Source organism: Plectropomus leopardus, chromosome 1 (assembly GCF_008729295.1).
Source record: "Plectropomus leopardus isolate mb chromosome 1, YSFRI_Pleo_2.0, whole genome shotgun sequence".
Lineage (NCBI taxonomy): Eukaryota > Metazoa > Chordata > Actinopteri > Perciformes > Serranidae > Plectropomus > Plectropomus leopardus.
In genome coordinates, this window is record NC_056463.1 from 20080235 (window position 1) to 20103344 (window position 23110).

Here is a 23110-nt window from a genome sequence, read left to right on the forward strand (position 1 = left end):
GCAGATATGGCCATTTGCGTGTTTGTGCAAGCCACCATTGTTCTCTTATTCGTTGTTTCCAATAATATTGAATGGGTTATTTAACAGTTCCCACACCTAATTTTTAACCATTCTGTCCATTTCATTGCACTAAGTGCGAACCTTCCAAACAATGGGTACATGTCATATAACAGGATAGAAAGAGAGGATTGAGAAAGCAACAGTAATTGTGAGAAATCATTGGGAAAATAAAGAGTGTGTAGCTGGTTCATTAAAAGTTGGTCCAGGCTTCTTTAAGGATGAAACAAATATCTGTAATAACAGAACAAAAGTTTACAGGTAATTAATGCAATCCACCATCTTGCTACTGTTTACTTCTGCAACAGCCTCTGTTGATGACACATCCTTGACTGCAATAGTTCTGATTGAAACTGAGAATTTTCTGTAAGTAACCGTTTCTGTTGCAACCTCGGCCACTAAATCCACTGCCACTGAATCCTGCACGCTAGACTTTTAAGTATACAAGAACCATCAAACACGAGCAGACACAGACGGATAAATACACAAAATAATCATTGCTTGCTGGACACATCCTTTACTAAGACAAAAACAGGTGTTGCAGCATTTGCAAGTCATATTTTATTTTCCAATTGTGCAAAAAATACAGAACCGATCCTACATCTGTATAAAAACAAGATAATTAAAATATATTCACACATTTGAATCAATCTTACGGCATTAAGGATTATTCAAAAACAAACAAATCATAGTATTTACAGTTCCCATAACTTTACAAAACCAATAGCATTTCTCATAAAAATTACCATATAGAAAAGATTCAAATGCCTAGCATAGCGATAGGACTGAGGTAGAATAAAGAGATAAAAGATTCCTTTTTGTCTTGGCCAGGTTTTTGTGATATTTCTTTCTCTGTTATCCTCAATGAAACAAACAGATTGGCAAGAGCATATTTCAAGAACAGACAAGGCTTAATGGTACAACTGGAAACCCCAGTCCTGAAGCACAAATTGAAATTTGCATTTGTAACATGACGGATGCAAACTATGTTAAAACATGTTCTGTGCATTGAAGAGACACAACTGAAACACTTTGAAGACCTAAATCAAAACAAGTAAGAAAAGATAAAAATAAAAATGAAGGATTGCTTTAAGAAGCATATTCAAATCAGGGCTGTAATAAGGCAACCGTGCCTCAATCCAGTATGATGACAGACATTACAGGTATGTGTATCCTGCATATACTGTATAGTGTAAATTGCAGGTTACACAGACTGCAGTTTAATGATGAGAATCTTAAATGCAATCAGACACCTAAAAACAGTCTAGCCTCCACACATAAAAGTCTCTCTGTACCTGAAACAAGTGACACATTCATCTGTCTTAGGTGGGGAGGGGATAAATTTAGCATTTTCATATTTCTGACAGAAACAAGAGAGATGAGGAAATGAGGAAAGCACTAAGCAAAAATAAATATAACATGGCAAATGACCGCTTGATATTTTAAACATATCTTCTGTCTGCGATTGTTATATGATACGTGCACTATTGCTACCATTCTAAGGATCCATCTGCACCAGCTCTCATATACTACAAAGTGAACCTAGCAATGTAACACCTTCAGTAAATCACCTCCACATGTCTGGCAATAAATTGACACCAGCCCTCTGAAGGGAAACATAATCTTTCTACAGCAGTGCCTGCTGCCTGTATACACTTTCATTTACCACACTGTTTCCTCTCATTTTGTATCTGCCTGATGAGTTCTGGTTTACCCAGCCAACAAAACATCCTCATTCACAATGAGCACACCACTTAACCTACTGTATAAATACAATTTAGACTTTAGATTTGGTTTCACAGGCTAAATTCCATAAGAGCAAAAAGCAAAGATTATCCACGTGAGCAGAAGGCAATACAATAAAATAAAATAAATCAGAACAGACATTAAACTGTTTAACAAACCATAGCTCATATAGTCTGTACACAATGATTAAATACAGTGTGATCAGTATACATTCTGTATGAAAACCAATTTGAATTTGTAATAAGAGAAACAATGTAAACATAATACTTTCTGTAAAACATGTCTAACTCAAAACTTCCAGCACCAGCTGTTCAATAATATATATATATATATATATATATAAAAAACATTCTGTATTCACAGATTAAGTAAGTATGTCGAAATATCTATTTTTGGAGTTAAAAATGAAGGTCCAATAAATATATTGGACAACAACTTTTACTGGGCAGCTATTGTTTATGAACTACGAGGGTAAAGTGTCCATCAGTCTGCTGGGACGTTCTGTTTCCACTAAAGAGACAGATGAACAGCCATGGTATCCAACCTGTGGGCACTTCCTGCTCTTCTTGAGCAGCTGAGGTGACTCTGTTGGTCTCTGGATTTATGATCTGACGTCTCACTCCCTCACTGCAAAGACTCGGAAAGAGCCTCCCTCAGTGTTGCTCTTGCTGCAAACAGACAGAGCAGAAAACATATTACAATTGGCGACCACTAAAACAGATGCAACACAAGGCAATCCAGTGATTTAGTGTGTAACTTCTGTAAGATGGGGATTTGTGAGAAATAAACTGGAGAAGAATGGTCAAAATTGAAGTAGCAGAGTTATCCTGATTTCTGACATTTGAATCCCTAGAGTAGATGAGAGGAATAATTCACCCACAAAATGACCATTTGTAAATTAATCTGTCACACCTGGTTATCTTGAATTTGTAAAGATTTTCTTGCATACCTCCATGGAAAATGGAGAACATGATTTATTGATTGATTGGGGTCCGCACATAACAACACTTAATATATCAAATGATCTGTTTATAAACTCTCACACAACTCATACAGTATTCTTTTATTCAGTCTAATGCTCAGTGTTTCCCAAACACATAGTGTAGGATCTTCCTATAGGCGACACAAATATAATATAAAGGGAATAGGATGCAGTAAAAAAATAAAACTAGAAAAAAAGAAGAAAAAATAGCAGATTTGCACATAGTGTATTTTTTTTATTGTTTTTAGCTTAATGGATTATTTGTGGTGATTTCTAATTAGCTCTTGGTCTTGCTGGTAATAAATAGGGCCAGAGGAGCTTACCTAGGACGTTGGATGTGCTAAGCCCAGCACTACAATCATGCATTTTTCCTTAAAAATCCCTTAGTATTTGGAATTTGGCTTTGAAGAGAATTAGGATAATTTTCACTTTAAGCTTTAGCAAAAATGGAAGCACTGAGTATGCGACAGAATAAATGAGACATGGATTATGCTACACAAGTTCTGTGAGAGTTTGTAAACTTATGTTTTGATATAGTTTTGATGTTGTTCAAAATGGTCCCAAATCAATGAAATAAAGCAATACGTTTGCAGTTTTCTGTAGAGACATGCAGGAAAAAGTTTTCCTCACAAATTTAAGGTAACATGGCATGACTTACTGATTTACAAATTTTTGTGGGAGAAGCATTCCTTTAAGCTTCCTTTGATGCATCCATTAGCATCTTTTATTAGACCTTGGTGACATCATCAGGGTTATCTAAAGAAAGCTCTCCTAGAGCCACAGTGGGCATCATACAGCTGTGTTCACAGGGAGAGTACTTCATGTGACAAGTGAACTGAAGTGTAAAAATCACCCTTGAAGTCATTCTTTTTGCGTGATGTTTGTTTTTGTGATTCTTGCAAAAATCTGCTTTTCAGTATCGTCCAAGTCCTCCCAGCAGCCAAGTCCATTAGAAAGCACACAATCACGGTGTTCACAACATGTTTGGAACTGGCACATTGGCAGCATGACTCATCGTTGCCATATTTTTGAGTCTGACCTTTTCCAGCTACCACACGTGTTAAACTTGATGACTTTGTAATTAGCTCATTGGTGGAGAGACCTTGAAGCTCTGCCATGATCAATAATCATGATAGGTCTGTGTGATTGGTATCAGATCACGGATAATTGTCAGCATAAGGAAAGCACTGACTAAGTGGCTGACAGCATTTCCATCCTCGAGTAATCAGATAGGCTGTGATTACTTCCCCAGAAACAGAGTCCGGTCCAAGCTGCCCACCCTGCCATGATGTTGGCACATGGCTCGGACTCTCTCAGCCGTTTATTGACCTGCTATCCCAGTGCCCTGAGTGGGGCCTTTGCAGCTCTGCATCAGATTTCATAGTAGTCAGACTTGGATTATTTTGGCCATTCAGCACTTTGCACACTCAATTGAAATGCCTGAGTAAAGTAAGCAAAGATCCCATGTGTGGCCCATCCACACACCAAACCACACCATTACTCTTACAACCGTACATGCCAGCAAACTGCCCACAAGGGCTGCCTTGCCTAAGCGTGGTCCGCTGAGGCTGGCCACAGCCATGAGAGTGATGTGAGAAACATGGTGTGCATGCAGGGAGCACTACACACAGCATTACAGGAGACATAAATCAAGGTAGGGTGGAGTGAATAAAAGCACCTTTCTAGGGCATATTTCAGATTTTCTTGTCAAATTTACTTGTCTGATTTTACTACAAACCCCATTTTTTTCATTTCATTTGTGTCTCAAGGTTTTCTTTACCACACTCCGATTTGGTCAAATATTTAAGCAAGCTGAACGAAGTATTGAAGATAATTATTCTGTATCTAAACATCACAGTTTATTAACTCCAACATAAAATTCAGTTTTAAATTGACTTGAATTTATTGTTTACCGCCAATATCTCAACTTTGTTCAGCAATTTAAATAGGTTTGGTGTTTTGTCCATGGAAGGCTGTTAACCCAAGTTTGAGAAACGCTGACCAATCAGGCTCAAAAATGGGCATGTCATCTTTCTACATAGCTTGTTTGCTACTTAGCTACATTAATTAAGAATTGTGACAAATTGCAACAAGAGTGGATGAGACTGACTCAGCTGTGCAGGAAGTTATCCAAACAATCCCTTTGAAATTATGTTTATTTGAAATTTCAAAGAGGACTTTGAGCATTTTGAAGGAACTGTAATGCTAAACAAATTCTGTCATCTAAATCAGTAAGAAAATTTTGATAACTAATGTATCGGGCAAGTCGCAAAAATGTTGATACTGTAGAAATTAACAAAAGGTTCAGTTATCTGCAAAATGTTCACCAACTAGGTATTTCAGTAATTAGTGAAAAGTTCACTGACAGTGTATTTCAGTTGTTTTCAGCTAAATTAGGCATCTTTTTATACAATAAGTGCTTTTGTTGTGCATAAACCTAAGACAAGATTTTTTTGTCATTAAATGTCTTTTTTTTCCTCGAAGAAACGTTGTCTCTGAACATAATCCAGGCTAACCCAGAGTTATCTGCTCCTAATACCGGCTACATTAGCTCCAGTTTTATCTACAAATGACTTTAGCATGGCAGATGTGTCACTCGCTATGACTGGTTAGGCCAAAGGAAAACAAAATAGGAAATCGGCTGGTAGGATAACATAATCATTAATAATAATTGATAATTAGACCTCTTTTTGTAACTGTGTGATTTTGTGCAGACTTTATTCTCCTGTAAGTTTTGTTGCACCTTATATTTTTATCGTGCTTGTAAGTGCAGTCATTTTGCTGACTTTGCATGAATCCCAGCATAATTCTACCAAACCAGAATGAATGAAAGCACCTGAGGATTTGCAGGGCCTTTAAAGTTCCTCTGGTTGAGAGGCTTTGCTCCATTTACTGCAAATGCCTCGAGGATGGAGATTTGTGACATTGTTGGGGGATCCTAATCACTAAATTGAACATGTACTACCTGACTCCTATGAGAGTTTAGCAGATTACATGTTGCACTCCTCAACCTGCTGCGGTGGCAGATTTTTAAAGTGCTCAGTCGTGTTATTATTGATAACACATTCCCACACTTCTCCAGGCTTTAATGCTTAACTGATAGCTTTCATTACAACTAACACGACTTTGCAATTTCACAGCTGCCAAATGGTTACTTGTTTGTTAATGGTGGCTGTCACATGCTATGTTTGAACATGAAGACAAGAAAGGCTTCTCTTAAATACTCTACAGCCAGACTGCTCGGAGCAAAATCTTAAAATATAGATTTCTGGAACTGAGATTATCTCTAATGTCATTATTGTAAACTACAACTATTTGACATGGCGCTTGATCCATCCATCTTTGTGTCTTTTTGTTATAGTGCAACAGTCCTTATCTGGAAAAGATAATTACAGTAAAAAATGTACAAAAAAGTCAAGTGTAGTACCTCTCAGACTGGATGCCGTTTTTCAAGATTCCAAGATAGCTCTTTCTCTTGTCCAGTGGCAGAACATCCACATAACCGCCGTCTGCTCTCAGTACCCCTGCGTGGATGGCCGCTTTACAAATGCTGGAGCTCTGTGAAGAGAAAGTGTGGCAAAGAAGAGAAACACTGGTGTAAGAAGGTTTTGTATGTCTTTCCTATTCCTTTCTTTTTAAATACAGTCAAAATATATTGCAATAATTTACAGTCAAACGCAAGAATTTGTTTCGCAGTCTGAGCCAGCACAACAGACCGTAAGCTTTTATCAACAGTCTGGAGCAGAATCACTCATTTCTAGTGTAAACACTGCTCATACCGTTCATACACCCCTACAACATTTCTCACCAGATGGTTTATGTCCCAGCATCCAGCTTCTACACCACTGGAGAAACACATTCGGGCGCCTGAGATTGCAAAACATTCCTGTGCAAATTTGCCAGGAGACACACTATTGCCTAATCCTGTAAGACGTTCAAGATTTCTACTCAGCTGTGATCTGTGTCAACCGTCATCTAAGGTCAGCTTCCAAGGTAAAACATGTACCCTTAAAAACCAGAGTAAATTGGCTTGATGTCGTTTAAAAACACAGGAAGAAGTTACAAGGTATGAGTTACAAGAAAATTACCCATTTCTTTCTCTCTCTCTCTCCTCTCTCCTCTCTCCTCTCTCCTCTCAAAATGAATCTTAAGGTCATTTTCTTGCCACCTTTTCCCATTTTCTTGTAATTTGTGGGACCTCTTTTGCCAAGTTGTTCACAGCCTTTTTAGCCATGTTTTCAAAATAAATCAAAGGAATTTGCTCAGGTTTCAAAGATTTAAATGTATGTAAAGGGAATCTGAACACAGCTCCAGAAAATGTCATTCCAGGTTTCAAAGACTTAAACACAGGGACTTATTTGACTGTGCCCACTGTACATCTTATAAATTCAGTCTGGAGGATCCTTTACAGTGAGTAATCTGCTCTAAAGATGTTTTAAGTGACTTCTGAGCGATGACATAAACCACCTTTTTATGAAACCATTTCTATCTCCTCTCTCTGAGCACTTAGTCTGAGATAACACTTGAATAAGCCTCTGAGTGGTCGGGCCCCATGCTGGGTAATACATCCCTGGCAGTCTTGGGCTTAGCTCACCATGACTCCCATTCTCCATTAGCCATGTTCATACTGTGATTCAACGGTTTTCCACAGAAACAGAGCACCACACATCATAATCTGAAAACCACGTCCACTGGAGGGGAAAACAGTTAGCGCCGCAATATGGAAAAGCTAACAAAATGCATGTAGCTACTTAAAAACATTAGATATCAGTGCGTCAAAGGATAATTTTCAAAACCAGGCCTTGCAGAGTATAGTTAGCTTCAACCTCTACAGTTTGTCCTGCCAAATTAGTACCTGTTTCATATTTCTAAGAGTCATGATCGCCCAGTTTTCCCATTCTTCCCGCTGTTCACTTAATCCTGTATCTAATTTTTCGTTTCGTTTGATAGCTTATAAAAACGTAGTTTTGTGTTCAGTACACTGTAGGTGTGCATCCGGCCACACAGCAGCTTTTAGGCTTTTTTCTGTTGTTTGCTAGAAGACGGAAGTGCCAACGAGGTACCTCGTTTCAACGCAGTGTCAGTGGAGAGAAATAAATGTTTTCCCCTCCAGTGTGGACGGAAGAATTGTACTCTGTCTGTATAGCTACCATGCACCACAACGCCTGCAAAGTTACTCTATCTTAACCACGCTGCATATGCAGACATCATCTTCATACTGTCTGAGCTGTTATCACATAAATAAATGAAAATAGCACAGAACTGGAGGAGCCTGGATCTCTGGGGTGATTCATGATCTATTTGTAAAAAATCACTCAGAATGTGCCTCTTACTTACATCTGCATAGATGTTGTTTCCAATCACAGGTGACCAATAAGAGGGCTGAGACTTGCAGTCAGTCGGACAGAAGATCCTGAGGAACACATCGGGCATTAGTATGAACTTGTAGCAACAGATGAAGGTCACATTAAGCGAAATAACTTATTTTAAAAAATGGGTAAAGCATGACTTCGGTATCTTCTTTTTAGCATTCATAAGCACTATATATTTTTTAAATGGTATCTAGTAATATAAAACTGAAATATAATTTTTAAATGGTTTATAACAAAGTATATAATAGGATTGTAAGAAGATATGAGAATATTTGTTAAGAACATTTGTAACAGTTACAATTTCTCCTATAAAGACATATGTCACTATATTATAACTCTATTTTACTTTATTATCATCCATTATCATTTCATACAGATAATGGTTATGATTGCCCACAGGAGGAGTTACTGTAAAGCTAAACCTTTAATTTGCTGATTATATCATGCTTTAGAGAATGATAAGATGATATGAAGAGGCACCTTGGACACTTTGAGGTGGGCGTTTTGAACGGGCAGATTTCAGCCACTGTGGTGTAGCAGTCAGCACTCATTTCTGCCACAGAAAGTGAAGGAAAAAAACACTTAATATACTTAATGCATGTTGGCTGACTGTGTGAGTCTACACGCAATGATGACTTAAAGTTCTTCTTAAAAATTGAGCCTCACTTACCTTCCACTTTGGCCACCACAAAGGCATTACTGGCTTTATATTTACTGTAAACGACATCGTAGTGTTTAGAAATCAGGAAGGCAAATGGTTCTCAGAAATCCAGAGTTGCGCAAAATGTGTTTCATAAGTGCTGCTTCAGCAACACTTATGAAACACATTTCCACAAACACCTACCTGGAGGATTCAATGCCATTCTTAGTGGCTCTAACAAAGAATGGAAACTTGTCCATCCTTGTGACGTCGACCACTCCACCATTGTTGTCAATGACACCAAAATGAATAGCAGCTCGGCAAATGCTCGATTGCTGAAACAGTAAATGATGAACAATCATAAATCTGCATTCACAGTTAAATTGTTGCATATGCAAGATGTTTGTTTCATGTCGGATAGACTCACCACATCGTAAAAGAGAGTTCCCCAAACTTTTCCTTTTTTATTCAGACAATTAGCAGGACAGTTATATCTGCAGCATCAGAAAATGAGATGGACACAAGAGTGGGTTGATATTAGAGGGAAATCACTCAGAATAAATAATAATATATAACATTTTATGCACATCCAAAGGAAAAACAAGCTAACCTGTTGCAGGTTGCGCCTCTACACTTGTCCCGCAGTCTAGTCTCACACTTAATGTTTTGAGCTGAAAAACAAGACAAAAAATGACTGAAGAATTGTGGAAAAAAAACATGGATGTTTAAGGATTCAAAAATAATTCCTGTAGCTACCGAGAAAGGTGTTGCTGGGAGTCTTTGAAGGTGGCGTCCTGGGTGTGGTGGGCTTAGGAGTGGACGGTTTGGACACTGGTTTCTTTGGAGCAGATGGTTTAGGTTTGGGGGCGGGTTTGGCGGTGGTACGTGGTGGCAAAGGAACCTGAGGCTTCTCCACCTCATTCATGTCCTCAGTCTCTGAGCGCTGGGAGTCTATGGACAGATGCACAAATATAATAATAATAAAAGTAATAATAATAATAAACTTTATTTGTATAGCACTTTTCATAAAAGAAATGCAGCCCAATGTGCTTAACAACAAAGAAATTACATGCACCAAGTGCTTCACATGAAAAGACTTAGAAGACATAGACACAATAAAACCTGCATATAATAAGATAAGATCAGGATAGAATAGATAGAATGCATCTTCACATGGATAAAACCCACTTAATAATACTAGTAAAAGTAAGATAAAATGAGGATAAAAATAGAATGTATAACATAAGATAGAGAACCATAACCCACTGAGATAATATTAATAAAAATAAAGCTAAAAATATATAAAATGCATAAAATTAAGGAAAATACAACATTTTAAAGAGGTGCAACAATATGAGTTCAGGTAGGTAACATGGTAATATTGCAAAATAAGAGCCATGTGAGTTTGCTCACCTTTGTAGCACAGGTTATTCCTACATCCTCCTCCATAGCTGGGAGGGCACTGTGAACACGGGCGGCCGTTCTGGTATGGCGCTTCGCCGATCCAGTTGCCCCTGCAGAAGTGAACAGTGGTCAGCTTGACTAAGGTGGAAATGAATCATCAGTCAAGCGCCACTGGGCTCATGGCCTTGTAATTACTTCAGCACTCTTTCTCAACACTCTTAATAGTCATTAATCCTGCAAACTAATAAAAACACTCCTCGTTGTCTCTCAGGCAATTACATCCTGTCTGGAAAAAAAGCGCCTGCTCTGCTCTTATTTTTCTTTCCCTGTGCTGCATTATTATTTTTCTATTCTGACTTCTGGAGGAATTTTAATGGCTCCAATATGTCATACAAATGTATCAAACAACTAGCACTACATATCTGCAGCACGGCTATAATAGGGACACACTGTGGCATTTGTCAGCGCTGTAAGGAGGAAGAATGTAAACAAGAAAAGAGAGGAGGTGTTAATGAAGAGTGGAGGAATACTGATCTTACTTTGGGGAGTAGTTGCACACAAGGTAAATAGCATTCTCCCATATTTCTCCCCACACGTTCATCCTCGGACACATGTGCACGGCACAGCCCACACGGCTAGTGGTTGCCCAGACCAGCTGTGAAGAGGGGAAAAAAAAAGAATGGCCAGGTTAGCACAAAGAATTGCTGAATGAACAGACAAACAGCAGAGTGAACTATTGAGCCTGCAGATTTCCTGCCTCACTTTTCTTTCAGCCCATCGCTCAATCAGTCATTCCAGAGGAAGCAAATAGATTGGCCGTTATGATTAATGGGGCCACTGGGACTTCCATGAGTGCCCAGTCTGTTAGTCTACCACAGTTAAATGCACGTCTTGTGTGAACCCAGTTTGCCCTCTGTGACACAATCATGACCATTTCCATCATCCAAATAAAGTGGAAACAAACAGCAGCTTTTAATATCTTAACTGCATATCTTAACCAGAAGTCAGCGTAGGCCCAAAACTGTCTACGGTAAAATAAAACGGCTTATTAAATGGAAACCTGCTACAGTGGTGTTCCAGATGAATGATGTGCCATTTGACGGCAAATACAACACAGCATGTTCCATAACTCCTCCTCACTTTCCTTCCAAACTCTGAAACATGTGCGCTCTCCCTCCTCAGGAATGTTCGTCTTTTTCCTGGTCCAGTTAGAAGCCGTTGGAAGCAGTGAGTCAGCACACAGACTGATGTGTGCTGAGTGCTGGTAGCTCAGCTCAGTGTACTCTCTAACGAGGGTCTATCATTTCTCCGCAGAGGTAGTTATGGAGTATGACTACCTGGACTGCGGCTACATCAGCACTTCCAGCAAACGAAGGACAGAGACAAGGTGATGATGCTCAGATTTGGCACTGTCTCGTCTCTGCAGCATCTTCTGAGGAATCCAGGTCAAGCAGTGAGGGGTGTCTGGTGTGTCTGGAAATGACTACCAGATGGCAGTGATCGGGTTTCAGGGTGAAGGCAAAGGGAGGAGTCTGGATGTTTCTGCAAACTCATCCCAGCAGCCACAAAGTAAAGTCTAGGAGTTCTGTCCTGTTTCCTTTTGAATGATTCATTTTTTCATCCACTCTTCAACGCTTCTTTCTAAACATTATTTGCATCTGATTTTCTATTTAATCATCACTGTCCACACTGTCCAGTTCCTACACCCATGGCTGTCATTTAAGCCCTCAGTGCCCCCACAACTCTGCCCATAAATACTGGGAAATATCATAAACGGTGCACAAACCACATGCTGCAACCCAGCAACACCTGTTAGGTCACATATGGTTCATATTACAGATTTTAAAAATGCACACAGGCTGATACTATACAGATTCTATCATAAATATAGCAGACATCACAATATAATCTTCAAAAGGAGGTTCAAAAATATAATTCACCCTAAAAAGTCATATACCACATTTTTTAGCTTCTTGCAATATCCTATCTGTATGAATGTAAACTAACTGCAAACTAAGTGCATCATTAATGGCATACTTCTGCGATTGTGCATTGCACTTCGATAAAATTGTCATTCACAATGGATAGTACGGCAGATGATGGTGCAGAACAGGAGATATCGTCTTTTTTATTCCAAGAATTCCTCTTTGTTAAAATATGGTGCCTACATTACCCACAATAAAACCCCATCACTGACAGTTTGGCCGGAGATGCAGGTGTGCTATTCTAGTAGTGGCTAATGTAGCCTTAGGCTGCTAGCCCTTAAGCAGAGATGAGCAGCGACAGAGGTTATTTTTAAACTTGTGGTCCTCAGCATCCACTGACACTGACTCAGGCGACGTCTTTGAGGCAGTTTATCAGACTTGTGTAGAATTGTCTGTGTAAAATAAGTGGACTTCCTCTTTAACCTTATGTTTTGTCTGTCTTAAAATTTTCTCTTTCACCCAACCTTATCTCACAGAAACACCATCTCTTAATGCCATATTACATGGCCATGGCTTGTAAATATTTAAAATTCTGTGCAGGAATGGTTGTAATGTTGAACACATGGTTAATGTTGTGTTAGTTAGTTAGGTTTAATTTTGTTAGGTTTAAGCGACAAAACTATTTGGTTACATATCAAAAAAGACTGTGGCTTCAGTTAAAACAAGTAAGTAATAAGTACTAATGTGATGCAAGTATATAAAGTCAAATTAAAATACGTCAACGTTGACTTTTGGTTTCGCATGTGACATGAACAGCAGTCTCCTGGATGAAAGTCCTGTGTTTGTTTGACCCATCCACCACCCCAACTTTCCTCTACACACAGACTTTGATGCTCTTTAAACTACCTAGAATTTTAACACATTATGTGCCACCACCACAAAAGCGGTGTTGAGAGGTTGTGGTCATTCCACGTATTTCTGTGAGACCATGCTGCTTTCACCTAAACTTCCCCTGCCCTGTTTTTTATTTTTTAAATTAGTTTCACCTGGGTGTAATGGGTGCACATGGGCCCGGAGCAGCGTTCTGGACACCAAGGATTGCACTCCTGGGGGTAGGGATAGGTGTAGTCTTTCACCTCATCGTACCAGGCCTGGACATGGAAGGCTGGAGAGCGGTATCTGTAGGGCCCATACACACAAACACACACACAGAGACACACAGTAGGCTCAGTCACAGGCTGTCCAGGTACCAAGGGCAAAAGGGAAATATCTGAGGGAGCTGCCAGGTGCTTTGGCCAGACTTGAGAAACACTGCATGAACCGCCCTGCCCCTCCTCCTCCTCAGGCCTCAAATGATGAGTCTGAATTTGAGCTGGCACACAGACCGGCAGTCTGGTTCCCCTCCATAACAGGGGAAATCAAATCAGGTTGGAAAAAAAAAAGAAGAGAATCAGAGCAAACCTAAACATGGCTCCACGGCCCAACAAATCTGTTCAAGCTCTTGTTATAAACATCTCTTTTTACGGTATTGAAAAGTGCTGAGCGTATAAATGGAGAGTAGAGGGCGAGTGGAAAAAAAGGACTCCACATCAGGGTTTGTTGGCACAAGAAGAAAAGAGGGGAACAGGGAGGGAGGAAGAGGGCTGTGAGAATGAGTGCAGATTCCTGGAAGGGCACCTGCTGCGATAGCCATACACTGTCATTCACAGAGACCTGCTGTGTCTGGTGCGCAGACACACACACACACACACACACACACACACACTTGTTCACATAAACATCAACCTTAATACGCTGGCACTGACTGGCACTATCCATGGTTTTTTTTTTTTTTTTTTAAAAGGAGCAGCACTCATTTCTGTAGTTTACAGGATGTCCTCTTATGACATTGACTATTCAGAAAATACGTTAATCAATAAGAAATACATAAGAAATATGTATGACCGACTGGATTTGTACCAGAATAACTCTGAACTACTGTTTGTACTGCTTAGGCCTGCCATCAAAGCTCAATAGTTTTTTGGGTGATAAAATATGTCATAGCACCGAGTATCTGCCAAGTATCAAAAATGAGCATTTAGTGCAAAGTCAGGTTTGTTGTCTTGTTCACTTATTCTGCAATTAGGTGTTTACATTTACTAATTATCAGTAATCAGCCGTTATAAGCTTAACTGCTTTTGGGTTGCCAGGTTGTGAGCAAGACTTAGTGTCCACAGCCATGCCATCAGCTCTGTCCACGGGCACGGCGGTGCTTTGAGCTAAATGTTAAGGTCATTGGGGGGTCGGCCCATTGTTCCAACAGACCAAAATTCCGAAGCCCCGTTAGTTGGAAAAATGTCCCATTGGACCGAAAGCTCATTTCTCTGACAGCCTTGTTATTCCAAAAACAAACGCCCATTGCTCTGCAGTCCCCTTTCCCTGAAAATACAAACTCCCTGCAGTCAGACAACCCACTTCCCAGAAAAAAAGGTTTGCATTGTACATTTCTGTACAAAGCATTACATTGAAAAGGATATGTTGAAACTTTAGCCTTTCTCACCAACACTGTGGTGAGTGTGATTGGGTTTAGGCAGCAAAACCTCTTGGTTATGACAAGGAAAGGATCATGTTTTGGCTAACAACACACTTGTTTGGTGGTACAAAAGTCGCTGAAAAAGCAGGGCTGTTAAAAACACTGGGGTTCAGTGGCTTAGACTGCTCTGGGGGTACTGAAACTAACAGCAGGGAGCGTTTTGGATTTTGTACAAGACTTCAAAAGCAATCAGTGTTTGTTTTTGGGATAATGAGCTGGGAATTATGTCCAATGGGACATTTTTCAGACTAATTGGGGTTCAGAATTTTGGGCCGTCGTAACAATGTCATGACATCAACATGCGTTATAGTGCACATGCTAACATGAAGATGCTCACAGGTATAATGTTTACCATGTTTTCCATCCCTGTATCACCCTCTGCTGAAGGACTTCTTCAAATTAACAGTTTATGAAGCATTTACTAATCAATTTTAAGCATTTATAATTGCATAAATATCAATTAAAAAGCACAAACGAGTCAAAGGGACTGTCATCTTATACATGTCTTGTAGGGTTGCAGGGGTATGAGATTTTCACAGTATGATAACCTTCTTGTGTAAATTGCAGTTTTACAGTATTATAGGATTATCATCAGAGAGACCCGTAAAAGAATGAAAAACAGAAGAAGTTTAAGTTGAGCTGTTTTATCATTATGATTAAGACTTGAAACCTTTTTTTTCATTGATGTATGGGTAGAAAGTCTCCTTTTTGTAAACAACAAGAAGAAAGGCGAGATTCTCTGTCCAGATTTTTTGGGGGGCAGTTTTGCCCTTAATTGAAATGACAGCACAAGTGTGAAAGGGGGAGAGAGAGAGGGGATGACATGCAGCAAAGGGCCAAGGAATTGAACCCGCGGCTGCTGCTGCGAGGACACAATCTCTATATATGGGGCGCCCGCTCTATCCACTGATCCACCAGGCAACCCATTGTCAACTTTAATATCATGTTATACCTTTAAAACGGTATATCACTGCAACCCCAATGTCTTATAAATGGTGTCTTATCATAAAGTGCAACAAATAAAAATTTTTTTAAAAAGTGTTTTTAGAAAAACATGTTCATATTCTTCAAAAAATGTACCTCCAAAAAATGTTGTTTTTATATCAGTACCAAAGAAAATATGTGATACTCAGCCTTAGCAATGGTAATGGTATTTATAAAATCTGATTTAATTTAAAGCAAGATAAAGTCTCAGTTGCTGACTGACTGTATGTGGTACTGTATCTCACCTTCCCCAGTGAACAGCCAGGTTTTGTCCAATAGACATGAGCAGGTCCTGAGGTCCATGGTCCCACTGACACTGCTCGGCCCAGTTAACAGCAGAGCGCTCCAAGTCATCATCCCAAACCTGTACGCATAAAGAAAAATCAAGTTTCATTCACCTGCTGCATCAGCTACAATTTAAAGCATTATAATCCACATCTTGTTCTGACTCAGTAGATACCTAACCGCAACTTGTTCAAGACCTCCACTCCTGCACTTCCTTCCTTCCCAGTGAGCTGAAACTGAGCTGGATACAAGTACAACATTGACCTTTGACGGTGACATTTGAGCGGGGCAGCTGGCGCCTGGCCCTGGTCCACTACAAATCTCCTGCAATCACAGCTGAATTATCCACATTTCCTGAGTGGGTTTCTTTACAGTGGTGGAGAAGAAGGGTGGAAAGTGGAGAAGACACCTGACTCCCACTGTGGGGTGTGGGGGTGCTACAGAGGGAGGGAGGACTGCATACGGCACGGCCGCTCAAAGCACATTTCCTCAGTAAATTTCCAGCCTTTTGGTGGTCGCTAAAACATGCACACACAGACACCACTGTAACCCCAAACACCCATACACTAACACAAACACACACACTGCCTGTTCACTGGAATTTGAGAGAGCACTGGGGCTGAGTAAATCTTCAGACACTTTCCTTCCCGGCTGTAACCGCACTCCAGAGACACCCAGGCCACCGCTGCTTCTCTCAACTTCATGGACCTTGTGGTTTTCTATAACTTTCTGTGTGTCTCAACAATAATCCCTCTTCTACTTTACCCATTGATGTGCCACGTCGTCCCATGACCACTGGTGGAAGAAGTGTTCAGATCCTTTACTTAAGTAAAAGTACTAATACCACATGGTAAAAATACTCTTTTACAAGTTTAAGCCCTGCATTAATATGTTACTTTAGTCAAAGTAAGTAAGTATATTCAGGAAAATGTACTTAAAGTATTAAAAGTAAAATGCAGAAAAAAAATTAAAAAATCCTAAAAAAAAAAAAATTAAAATTAAAATTAAAAAAAGAGGGGAAAAAAACACCCCCTCCAAAACCCTCAAAATTATATATGACAAAATGGGGAAGAACATCCTACAACTTAAAAGGACCCCCCCCCGCCCCCCAAAAACATTAAAAAAGGACCCCCCCCCCCCCCCCCGCCCCCCCAAAAAAAAGAAAAAAAAATTTAAAAAACAAAACAAAACAAAAAAATATATATATATATATATATATATATATATATATATATATATATATATATATATATATATATATATATATATATATATATATATATATTTTTTTTTTTTTTATTTTTTTTGTTTTTTTTTTTTTTTTTTTTAAAAGACCATTAAAATAATTGGCAATTAATTTTCTGTCAGCTGGCTGATTAATCAACTAATCATTGCAGCTGTACTTGTGTGAACTGTTTGATAACCTAATTTCTATCAAAACATGATATATTATACATCATATATTATACATATACATAAACTCTTCTGAAGCTTTTTTATGCTAAAATTTTAATTAGCAGACTTAACTTAAGTACTCAGATAAATGTAGTGAAGTAATAGAACGAATACCTAAAATTTGTACTGACGTACAATACTAAAATTTACTGAGTCACAACCGTCCACTGCCCATGACTTTACCTTTCTAGCCTTATTCTCACTGTCCTCCCTTGACCCAGTGTTCCCTCGCTCTCCTGTCCTCTCTTAGCTGTCTGAGCAGGTAGAACAGAGTGAGGATTATTATCCTCCTTATAAAGAGCAGCACCGCAGGCTGGCAAAATCTCACCATCATGACTGCATGTTTCCAGCAGAGAGAAAAGGTTGTTTTTATTAGAGCAACAGTGCTTTTCTGGACAGAATACAACCTTAAAGTCTGATCACCAGCTACATCTCAGAGGCTGCTGTCACAGCAAAATGAAGTTCTTTGTGAGGTAAAGCCAGATATTAAATTTAATCTTTAAGGATGAAAGTGAAATAGGTAACTGGGTTAATGGGACATGTCTCACCATGAACTCCATGTTGGAGGCAGTGGGGTAGACGCCACCCCTCAGCTTGTTGTGCAGCTGGACAATCTCCTCGCGGTCAGACCAGCGGATGGCCCGGCGGGTCCTACTGCCAGCTGTGTTGCCGGTGCTGTTCTGGTTGGCTTCCTCCTCGTAGCGGCTCAGCAGCTGCCTGAGCTCCTTGGAGTCGGGCAGGAAGAGGGACGCCGAGTCCCTGACGCACAACAGCAGGAGGGAGATGGAGAGGACGGGGAGCCAGGTCATGGCAGCGCAGGTCATTCTGACACTTCAGCTGGTTCGACTTTAAGACTGCAGGAGACGGTGGATTGTGTGTGAAGTCCCAGACACAACCTGCAGGGAGGAAACTTTTAATGAGTCTTTCCCCACTGTGTGAGTCAACAAAGCAGAGATTACAAAGTAAGGGCATACGGATTACCGAACTATTGTGGGAGTTACTTAGAGTTCACAACTTGATGGGGCCTGGATAAAATATTGATATGGAAATCTATAATTCTTCGTTCTCTCCCTTGTATTGTGTTATGTTGTATCTGGCACACAGGCTTTTGTGGTGCTGAGGCAATGTCCTCCCTCAACTCTGGACTTTTTTCCCTCAGCTGTTCTGCTTGCTGTCAGTTCAGCCTTTTGCAAGTTTTTGGCTGTTGCAAAAAAAAAAAACGGTTGCTGGTTTATCAGGCTAATAAAATCTGATGCAATCTAATACAACTGCTCTGCAATCAGTCCTTCCCTTTAGAGGCTTTAGATGATCTGTTAACAATAAGCTGGTGATTTTTGAGGCTGTGTGGGTGATGGAGTATCGGAGTTAATTATCTAATTAATTATCTTTTTTTTTTAATCTAAATCTAAGAGGTGTGTCCTCTTTCACTCCACTCATACTGTAATGTGTAATAGTGATTGTCTTGAAATAAACTGTCCATCCCAGAACTGACCACATCATGATGCTGTCAATATCTCATGCAACATAATGTGGCATTATTTTATTTTGTGGCATTATCATTCTGTGAGTAATGTTTTAATTGCCAACCAAGTTTCCGACTGTGCAACATTTAATATCTTGTTTTCACAGCATCAAACACTTCCACATGGAAACAAAAATAACATGAACTGCACCACAAATAATACTTTGAAACCTGGTTTGATGTCTTGCAGAAACATGGTCTTGCAGAAACTTTTTTTACCCCTAAGAAATTAGGGGTAAAAAAAGTTTAGAGAAAGAAAATTACCTGAAAATAAAAAAAAAATTTTAAATTAAGGTAAAAAACAAAACAATAAAGGTACTACAAACTGGGGGAAAAATGCCGTTTTCTGTAAAATTACTTTGAATATATAGTAACAATAATCATGAATACATTTTTCTGGACATTCTACTTATTTTTTTATTTCAGCCTTTTAAAAAGACAATAATTTTCAAGTCTTTTTCTTATCACCTTCTTTGAGATTTTTGCGACATTTCTTACCAAGTTGTTCACTGCCTTTCTCCCCTTGTTTCAAACCAGTTTATTTAGGTTTCAAAGGGTTAAACAGCTTAAAATGCATCTGAATTCGACACAAGAAACTGATGTTGATCCAGGTTTCAATGGACTAACCAGTTAACCTCTATATCCAAAAGATAAAATGAATTTGAACAGTCAGGACTTAGTCAGGTATATTTAGCCTTTGTTTCCTGATCAGCATTATTTCAGTTAAATCCCCCTCGAGAGCCTTTAACCAGTAATAGTATAATTTTAAACATAGATTTTACAAAGAGCATATTAAGTTGAAACAGTAAATATAACACTGACTTGTTGCACCTCATGAGAAATACAATCTGCCTCTCCTAGTCTCTCTGATTATTTTCTAACCGGACTGAGCAGCAGGGCGGGACACTGAGGAGGGAGACCTGAGCTCAGGTTGACAAGCTTTCACCCTGTTGAACCGCAAAACACTACATTCCTGACACATCCAGAGCCAAAGCTCTGTAACTGACCGTGCATCTGACCTCCTCCCTCTGGGAGGCCAACGAGCATGAAGATCAGAGGTAAACCAAACATCACAAAGTCACAACGTTTTACAAAGAGAGAGAGAGGAGCAGTCAGTTAGTGTGATCAGAGACGAAAGACAAAATAAACCAAGCTCTAGCTCGCACCGGCTGCTCTCATCCTTGAATGCTTTCACCTCTCTCCCTCTGGCTGAAAAGGCGGCTTGAGGTCTGGCACCGGCTCTGTGTCAACATGCTGTGCCAGCTCTGGGCACTGCGAGCCAGCGGGCAGCTAAGGCACCACACCCTGCTTCACCCTCTCCCTGTGCCGACCCTTTTCACACTGAACCTCTACCAGCTTCTCTGTCAGGGCCCTTCTCATGGCTCTCATGAATTTTATACCAGAGTGACAGACAGAGCTGAAGGCTCGGACACACGTACATATCCACAACTTGTCTATGGGAACTAAGTCCTCCCTGCCACTGGTGGGCTTGTGTGTGATATGAAGAGGGGCTGAACTCCTCTCCACCTCACCACGAGGTTGAATGTAAATAAACTCATGTCACAATGTAAACTGCCTAAATTCTAACATTTTCACAGGTGCTTGCTCACTGTTTCATGCCCTTTTGAAGGTTTCCACCTGTAATTTCTGTTGTTTTTTTAACAACAGTTTGCACCTTTTTATCCTGTTTGTTGTCTGTGGTGTCTGACAACTGTGTTAAATGGATGCCTTGCACTTTATACTGCAAACCAAATCTACCTATGGGTACAAACAAAGTAACCTGAACCTGAACCCAGAACTCTAAGGGGGTTGAAATATGGGTTATTATTGTACTGATAACTTAAAATCTACACTGTAAACATCTGTTTTTGACTTTATTTGAAAAAACAAGTTGAATCATTGCAAAATCATGTCAACTTGTCCTCTCAGATTCAGTCAACTTAAAAATTTAAGGCAGCTGGGACACTAACTTTTTAAAGTCAAAACAAGTCATTTATTTATACAGTGTATTACATTTTAAAATACTTTATGGTGTTGCTCATAAGCTTACTGCCTGTATATTTACAGAAGGCTATTTTCCATAATGTTTCTCTCCCATTGACATTTGCTCAGTGAATCAGCTGGTTCACAATGAATGGCAGTGTCCTGCCAGTAGCCTCTTTTGTGGTATGGTTTGTAACTCCACTGAAGGTAGACAAGAGTTGCTCCTGTCATAAGTTCATGTTGTCATACTGAGTGAATCAATAAATATGAAAAAACTAAATAGGCTTAGTAAAACGGGTTTAGCTTAATTCACAAAGTCCTAAGGTGTATCTTTTTCACTGTTTATCAACTTATTTTTGCAAGGTGCATTATAAAGGAGGTGAAATATGACAATAGACATGGCCTTTCTAAAGTTAAACTGCTGCCACAACATGTTGCAAATAAATGTGTGTGTTGTCTCATGTTGCTCACCTCTATCTCTCTCTCTCAGTATCCAGTTGAGTATTTGGGAGCAGTTTCCTCCGCGCGCTGGACTGCAGAGCTATTATTCCCTTGTGAGTGGAGCGGACTACAGCTTGTTGGCGGTGATCCTGAAGCACACAGGAGCTGTGTAACTCCTGAGCAGCTCACAGTGCCTTATATAGAGAAGGAGACCCCTCAGGACCAGAGGAAAAAATTACTGTCTCTCCTCACTCCCCCCGTCCCCCCCCCCCCGCGCCAGCCTCCCTGAAGTAGGCTGTGTTCTTGGCAGAGCGCGCGCAGTGAGCGCACGCTGACGCGCAGCCTAATGTCAGAAAGAAAACTACAAATCTCGGTGCTGTCAGCCCAGCCAGCGGCAAGCAGTTAGATCACCATCTCTGGATCACGACCGGTGACAGTTATTACCCAGATATGTATATTCACAACCAGCGACAGACAAACATTACAACAGATTCAACAGGAGCAGCAGGGGGGATTCCCAACGAAAACCACTAAAACTAAACGAAAAATCACGAAAATCGCTAAAACTATATTTTTAAAAAATCACGAAAACCACTAAAACTAAACGAAAAATCACGAAAATCACTAAAACTAAAATTTAAAAATCTGTTGTTGTTATTATCGTTTGGGTTGATTTACTATTTTTAATAAGGCGCCTTTCATAAAGTGTTCAATAAGTTGAAACTAATGGCTTTATTAATGTTTAACCCTTTAAAATCCTGGAGTTAGATCAGTATTCTCCTGCTGCCTTCAGACGACTTTCACAAGCTATTTAACCCTATGAAACCTGAGCAAATTGGTTTGTTTTTTCTCAAAAACATGGGGAAAAGGCAATAAGCACTTTCGAAAAAAATAAACGAGGGAAAATGTCCTGAAAACTTCATCATGCATATGTAAATCAATTTCATCACTTTTCCAGGTCGTTTTACTTTTGTTTTTACTCCTTTTTGTGCATATTTTCAGGTTCTGGCCAGGCCAGTTAAAATGTATCGAAAATACTCATACCTGTAGATTTTATTTTTATTTAGTTTTATTTATTTATTTTTGTAAGGGGGGGGGGTGTTACACGTCCTCCCTCTCAATATTTAGAACATGTGTAATTGTCTCCCCCATTAAAAAATGTGTAAGTAGCTGTATCACAAATCACCAGTATGCACAAAATCTGTCAAAGGTCCCCCCAAATGATCCCCTCCAAATTTTGAAACAAAACCTGTGCCTTGTAGATATTCCATTAACCATTATCATTTCAAATAAGCCACTTAGTAAAATTACAAAGTCATGAATTAAGGGTTGTAATCATTACCTTTGCTGATATTTGTCTTGGTTTTCTTACAGATCATCTGCAGCTCTTTCTCTAAAAATACGCATTCAACATGTCTAAAAAGTTATGAAGTGTTTCCACAATCTGACAGCCCAGAGGTTGCTCTTATGAATGGCTTATAAGTGAATGATTCATTGAGTGTTAATAAAGCTATTTGTTACAACACACTGTTGATTGCCTTATTTTAAAAGTGGTATGAACATTGATAAACATGATAATTTAGAGGAAAAATGTGTTACTACTTGTGACACATTAAAAAGATCCATGAAGCAGTTACAAAACCATCTCTGTGAAAATGAGAGCAGATTTTGTTGTTTTGTTTTTTTTTGTTGTTTCAGCATATTTGTTTACCAGATCCAGAGTTTCATTCCAACCAAACACA

The 23110-nt window shown here is 39.5% G+C and overlaps 1 protein-coding gene across 1 annotated transcript; it reads right to left on the reverse strand.

Moving 5' to 3' along the window:
* Window positions 1-880: 880 nt before the first annotated feature.
* On the reverse strand, window positions 881-21572 carry crispld2 (cysteine-rich secretory protein LCCL domain containing 2). The gene is made up of 15 exons (XM_042490209.1): window positions 21399-21572; window positions 17971-18318; window positions 15928-16046; window positions 13173-13305; window positions 10741-10856; window positions 10211-10311; window positions 9554-9748; window positions 9408-9468; window positions 9225-9291; window positions 9002-9132; window positions 8828-8871; window positions 8638-8710; window positions 8123-8198; window positions 6213-6343; window positions 881-2471 (listed from the first exon to the last, which is right to left on the reverse strand). The coding sequence occupies exons 2-15, from the start codon at window positions 18244-18246 to the stop codon at window positions 2420-2422; spliced, it is 1575 nt and encodes a 524-aa protein (XP_042346143.1). The 5' UTR covers window positions 18247-18318; window positions 21399-21572; the 3' UTR covers window positions 881-2419.
* Window positions 21573-23110: the final 1538 nt, after the last annotated feature.

Excerpts from the sequence above, each read along its gene's own strand:
- crispld2 (XM_042490209.1), bottom strand. The coding sequence starts at position 18,246 with ATGACCTGCGCTGCCATGACCTGGCTCCCCGTCCTCTCCATCTCCCTC. Across the intron at positions 16,047-17,970 it reads CCTCCAACATGGAGTTCATG|GTTTGGGATGATGACTTGGA; the intron begins GTGAGACATGTC and ends TTATGCGTACAG. Across the intron at positions 9,469-9,553 it reads TCCCAGCAACACCTTTCTCG|CTCAAAACATTAAGTGTGAG; the intron begins GTAGCTACAGGA and ends CTTGTTTTTCAG.